Source organism: Leptopilina boulardi, unplaced genomic scaffold (genome assembly GCF_019393585.1).
Source record: "Leptopilina boulardi isolate dan_hultmark-lab unplaced genomic scaffold, ZJU_Lbou_2.1 LbouV2_372, whole genome shotgun sequence".
In the NCBI taxonomy this organism is placed as follows: Eukaryota; Metazoa; Arthropoda; class Insecta; order Hymenoptera; family Figitidae; genus Leptopilina; species Leptopilina boulardi.
Window position 1 is genome coordinate 1,841,029 of NW_026137943.1, and position 6,225 is coordinate 1,847,253.

Genomic DNA, 6,225 nt, shown 5'->3' on the forward strand with positions numbered 1-6,225 from the left:
TCTTTATAGTGCTTTGAAATCCCTCATAAAAGGAATTCGCAACAATCGCGAGACTGCAACAAGTTCTAAATCCTTGAAAATCCGTCCATTTCGCGAGTCGTATTTGACTATAAGCTGAAGCAGACTTCAAAAGTTTCTTGATTCTTTTTGTATAAACGTCTAAGATTTGACATTTTTCATCTAATTCTTTACATCAAAGAAAATTTATTTTGAACTATTTTTTATTGAAAATTTTGAAATTAATAGTTTTTGGTAAGACATTTATCAGACTGAGTAATTCATAACTAAATTGAAATTCGTTAGTTAATTCTGATAGTAATCCACGACTTTTTCGTTCTATTTAAAAAGAAAAGAAAAAAAAAATAATAATTTAATCATGACTTTGACACTGAAGCATGAAGTTAGACGAAAGGGAACCGCACAAGAGATGACGCCGGAGGTTCACGTCGACGGATGAATATTAAAGTGTGAGATGTCCGGTAAATTAATTGCGTTACCGTCAGGATATTTTCTCGTCGAGGTTGTCTTTTACGGACCTGCCAAGGTGACTACTACTGCGCCTCTACTCCTCTGAATATTCATCAATCTCGCTTTACCCCCTTAACCAAGAGCATTCATTTCGTGGGGGATCTTGTGAGCAACTGAAAAACTGACGTATGTAGGTCGAGCGTCTTGAAATTTTCAATAAATTCCTCCTTATTATTCATTACACAAATTTTCTAAGAAAGCAGTTTTTGATAAAATAGAAAATTATTAAAAACGTTTTATAAAAATATATATATTTTTTTTTATTATTTGAAAGTAATTAGGAAGAAAATTTAACCAAATGATTATTTCCCTTTTGGCACTGAGAATGTATATATATTGAAGGAGGATATTCGAATAATATCCGAACAGCAAGAGTAGGTCGCAAAATGCATTTCCTAGGAAACTCGCAACAGGCTGAATTAAAGGGCATGGCGTCGGTTGCGAATGCAATGAAAAAGGGGAACCGGATACTTTGGCAGAAGTTTCGTGAAAAATGTGAGAAATTCTTTCGTTCTACGACCCGAAAAACATTTTGCTTCCGGTTTTTGAACTTCCTCTTTCTCTTTACCGCTTTCTGTTTCCTACGTAAATGAACTGTTTTTCGTCACATCACTAAATTATGAATTTTAAAAATAATTTCTAATTCCCTTTTTTATAATATATATATATCCAAATATAGAGTATATAAAATTCTAGGATTTATAGAAATTTTATTATGAATATGATTCTTAACAACTATTTGAATTATTATTGAAACGTAAATAATTAATATCATCATAGAGTCAACATACAGGACTGTGAAACTAATGTATAGTTTGATCTGTGCCCAGATATAACCTAATGATCGAATACTATACAAGAACATCTCTAGCTGCTAGTTACTCTCTGTTAACAGGTGTGCTATACTCTAAGACGACTACCGGATAATTAATTGTCCACGAACACATAAACCTCAATTTACCAGCATCTGTGACCGTAATGTGCAGGGCTTTCAACTGACATTGATGCATTTACGTAATGCCAGTGACAGACGCAAAAGTTCGCAAATAACAACAAAATTGATCCTATTATAAAAGTGAGAAAAGTACTTTTTACTAAAAAAAAAAAAATAGTCCAAGAAATAAATGATAAAGAAATTAGTGTGTTAGTTTTAAAATTTTTTTTCCTTTTTCAGGAAAATATTCTATCAAAAAAAATTATGTTTTACTTATTTTTAGGTTAGTTTCCAATTAGTTTTCACTTAGTATGATTTGAGAAAAGTATTTTTTACTAAAAAAAAAAATAGTCAAAGAAATAAATGATAAGGAAATTATTGAGTTAGTTTAAAATTTTTTTTTCCTTTTCCAGGAAAACATTTAATCAAAAAAAAAATTATTTTGCACTTATTTCTACGTTAGTTTCCAATTAGTTTTCTGTTAGTATGATTTGAGAAAAGTATTTTTTATTAAAAAAATGTAATCAATAAAATAAATGATAAAGAAATTATTGAGTTAGTTTTAAAATTTTTTTTCCTTTTCCAGGAAAACATTCTATCAAAAAAATTATTTTTTTACTTATTTCTTCGTTAGTTTCCAGTTAGTATGATTTGAGAAAAGTATTTTTTTACTAAAAAAAAAAAAATAGTCAAAGAAATAAATGATAATGAAATTACTGAGTTAGTTTTAAAAAATTTTTTCCTTTTCCAGGAAAACATTCTATCAAAAAAAAATTATTTTTAACTTATTTCTACGTTAGTTTTTAGTTAGTTTCTAGTTAGTATGATTTGAGAAAAGTATTTTTTATTAAAAAAATGTAATCAATGAAATAAATGATAAAGAAATTATTGAGTTATTTTTAAAAATTTTTTTCCTTTTCCAGGAATACATTCTATCAAAAAAAAAATTATTTTTCACTTATTTCTACGTTAGTTTCCAGTTAGTATGAGTTGAGAAAAGTACTTTTTACTAAAAAAAAAAAAATATTCCAAGAAATAAATGATAAAGAAATTAGTGTGTTAGTTTTAAAATTTTTTTTCCTTTTTCAGGAAAATATTCTATCAAAAAAAATTATGTTTTACTTATTTTTAGGTTAGTTTCCAATTAGTTTTCTGTTAGTATGATTTAAGAAAAGTATTTTTTATTAAAAAAAATGTAGTCAATAAAATAAATGATAAAGAAATTATTGAGTTAGTTTTAAAAATTTTTTTCCTTTTCCAGGAAAACATTCTATCAAAAAAATTATTTTTTTTACTTATTTCTACGTTAGTTTTTAGTTAGTTTCTAGTTAGTATAAGTTGAGAAAAGTACTTTTTACTAAAAAAAAAAATAGTCAAAGAAATAAATGATAAAGAAATTAGTGTGTTAGTTTTAAATTTTTTTTTTCCTTTTTCAGGAAAATATTCTACAAAAAAAATTATTTTTCACTTATTTCTAAGTTAGTTTCAGTTAGTATGATTTGAGAAAAGTATTTTTTACAAAAAAAAAAAAAAATAGTCAAAGAAATAAATGATAAGGAAATTAGTGTGTTAGTTTAAAAATTTTTTTTCCTTTTTCAGGAAAATATTCTATCAAAAAAAATTATGTTTCACTTATTTTTAGGTTAGTTTTGAGTTAGTTTCCTGTTAGTATGATTTAACAAAAGTATTTTTTATTAAAAAAATGTAATCAATGAGATAAATGATAAAGAAATAATTGAGTTATTTTGAAAATTTTTTTTCCTTTTCCAGGAAAACATTCTATCAAAAAAAAATTATTTTTCACTTATTTCTAAGTTAGTTTCAGTTAGTATGATTTGAGAAAAGTATTTTTTATTAAAAAAAATGTAGTCAATAAAATAAATAAGAATGAAATTATTGAGTTAGTTTTTAAATTTTTTTTCCTTTTCCAGGAAACCATTATTTCAAAAAAAAAAATTATTTTCCACTTATTTCTAAGTTAGTTTCCAGTTAGTATGATGTGAGAAAAGTATTTTTTTTTCTTTTAAAAAATATTAGTCAATCCTATCCTATTATAAAAAGGTGATACCAAAGCGTTGCGCGTTACGAATTTTAGTAAATCTAATAAAATCAATTAGTCGAATGTAGTATTAATATAAAATGTCATATAAGACATCATTATACTACTGTTTTAATAATACATAATAATAATTTAATGACTAAAATACAATACTTAGCGCGGTGAAGCGCGTGATGGTCTAGTATAATTAAATATTGAATATAAGTTCCGTCGTCAAATAAAAACTTCATATGAACATTCATTTTAAAAGTTACATATATACGAAAAAAATAGTTATCAAATTCAAAGGAAAAACTAAAAAATATTTTTGATTAATATCGAACATAAAATAGTTTTGAGAAAGTTTATGGATTCTATCGGAGCAATTTATAAAGATGGAAAATATCGATAGTATATAATTTAGAGTGGATGTAAATTGAGTCAGTTTTTCGACTCGTCGTTAAGTTCACGTATTGCATTACAATTAAGGGCGTTTTTCGTTTCTAGTTTGTTGAATATAATTTTATAATATCAGTTTTCATCTTAAATTTGAACTATATTAACGATTCGAACACACATTATTGAAATTAATTTAAATAGTAGATAAAATAAAATTCGAAACAATACTAATTTAAACTACAATAGAGGAAAATAAATTCGTGAAATGAGAAATGATTACGAACAAATAAATGTAACATTTGGACAGAGGAGGATTTAAGAAATGTGATTTTCACCCTTATTTTATACACGATGTTTCACACTGAAGCTTCGTCGAAGAGATATTGTCGGGGTAAATCATTCTCAGGCCATCGTTAATTCATGACCTTTTTTTTTTTTTTGCTTTTCTTTCAACGAGAAACGAGATAGGAGTCGGTAGGTTCTACCAGGGGTTTTGCCGAGAAGCCAAGGCAACTCGATACTTGCGCCGTCCACCATATTTTTTTAGCCACTGAAACGAAACACTTAAACACGGTGGAAGTGCGCGTTATTACATCTAAGCGATAGATCACGTTAATTGCCGGGTTCCGCAAGAAGCACGTTGCTCGTAACTTATACATGGTGAGACAGAAATACGGTAGCAGCTTACCGGCAACGTTGCGTTGCTGCCCGCGCTTATTTTTCAACGAAGGTACTTATCTGTAGACATTATACGCTTTCAGTTTCCGTTTTTTTTTCTTTTTTTTTTTTATATTTCACCTTTTATATTTTCCGACCTTTTCATTTATCTCGGTATATTCCACAAATTTTTACAGTCAGAAGTTTACGTGTTGTGTTTTGTTAAAACTATTATTTTATTCCTGAGAATTTTTTTTTTTTATCATAATAAATACTTGGGAAAAAGAAATTAAGTTTTATATTTTTAAAAATAATAATGCTACCTTTAAAAAAGAAACCAATTTCATTAATTTTGTAAGAGTGAGTGATGGCTTTTACTAAACGAGTATTCTACATACTTTGACTTTTCTCCCACTCGGAACGCTAATAATGTGATTCCTATGCTCCCCAACGGGCATCCGATTTCACGACTTTTGACGCTAATGATCATTTCATCAAGGATATATATATATATATATATATATATATATATATATAGTAATGTTCAGACCTTCCAATATGTAAAATAATTTAGATTTCACCTCATATAATTTTTTTTTAACGAAAAAATTTTAAAACACTTTTAGTAAAAATTTAATGGAGATCTCTAATATTAACACAATGTGATCTCGTTAAATGAAGCAACAAATTTACTTAAGTGTAAAAAAACAAGGTTGCATATAAATTTACATATTGTTTGGAAAAATGAGGAAAATCGCTATATTTTTTTTTTTTTGCGCTAACTTAAATGAAAGCATTATTGCAAAAAAGTGGAAAAATTGTTCGCAAAAAAATTCGGGTCAGCATCTACTTTCCATGGAGAATCAACTTCTCGTTTAGAAGTAAATTATGAAAAGCAGAAAAAAATTAAAATAAAAAATAATTGCTCTCAACAATTCATATAAAAATTTTCGCGATTAATTAATCTTCAGAATTTTTATAATTCAGCAGATGTAAATTAAATGTGAGATGTATATATATATATATATATATAAAAATTTAGAAACAATATATAATATTTTAATATTTATGTTTCTTACCTTAAAATTATCCGATGTTGATTCATGTTGCCTCATCTCGATTTGTTGATATAGTCACAAACACACGCGATTTAAAATCTTTCGAAAACTCCCGAAATCACCTGTAAACAGAAAAAAAAATTAATTATTAAACGAGAGAAAAAATTACATTTTTTCTTAAAATAAAATATTTATTATTTCAAAAGTTGAAAAAAAAATCCATTAAAAATGCAGAAAATAAACGTTGGTAAGAAAAAAAAATCCGGTACACTTTTTTATTCGCAAGCGTGAACAGAGAAGTAATTTTGTGGTGTTCACTTCATTAAAAAGCAGTTTCTTGCTTGACCGCGTAACTCACATAATTATCGTGGAAACGATATATCACACGGTATTAGCGCCAAAGTTTGAAGGGGTTATCCCGCATATTAATAAATTGTCTGCGCGCTAGCTACGTGATGGTGTGCGAGTGTTGTACACACTTGGAAAATTGAATGGAGGTGGGTTTGCTTGCGGCTGAATTAAGCGGAATTCAACCCCTTTACAAACGTTTCGTAAAACAAGATCCCGAAGGGGAAAACCGAAAGTTACCTTCACGCGGTCCAACCGCTCTA

At 27.3% G+C, this 6,225-nt stretch overlaps 1 protein-coding gene across 1 annotated transcript in view; it reads right to left on the reverse strand.

Moving 5' to 3' along the window:
* LOC127287683 (collagen alpha-1(I) chain-like) overlaps nucleotides 1-5,710 on the reverse strand; it is a 69,380-nt gene extending 63,670 nt beyond the window's left edge. Inside the window, exon 1 of the mRNA XM_051314744.1 lies at nucleotides 5,636-5,710. Within this exon, the coding sequence (XP_051170701.1) occupies nucleotides 5,636-5,671 (36 nt within the window). The 5' untranslated portion in view covers nucleotides 5,672-5,710. The remainder of the gene's footprint in view (nucleotides 1-5,635) is intronic.
* Between the last annotated feature and the right edge of the window lie 515 nt (nucleotides 5,711-6,225).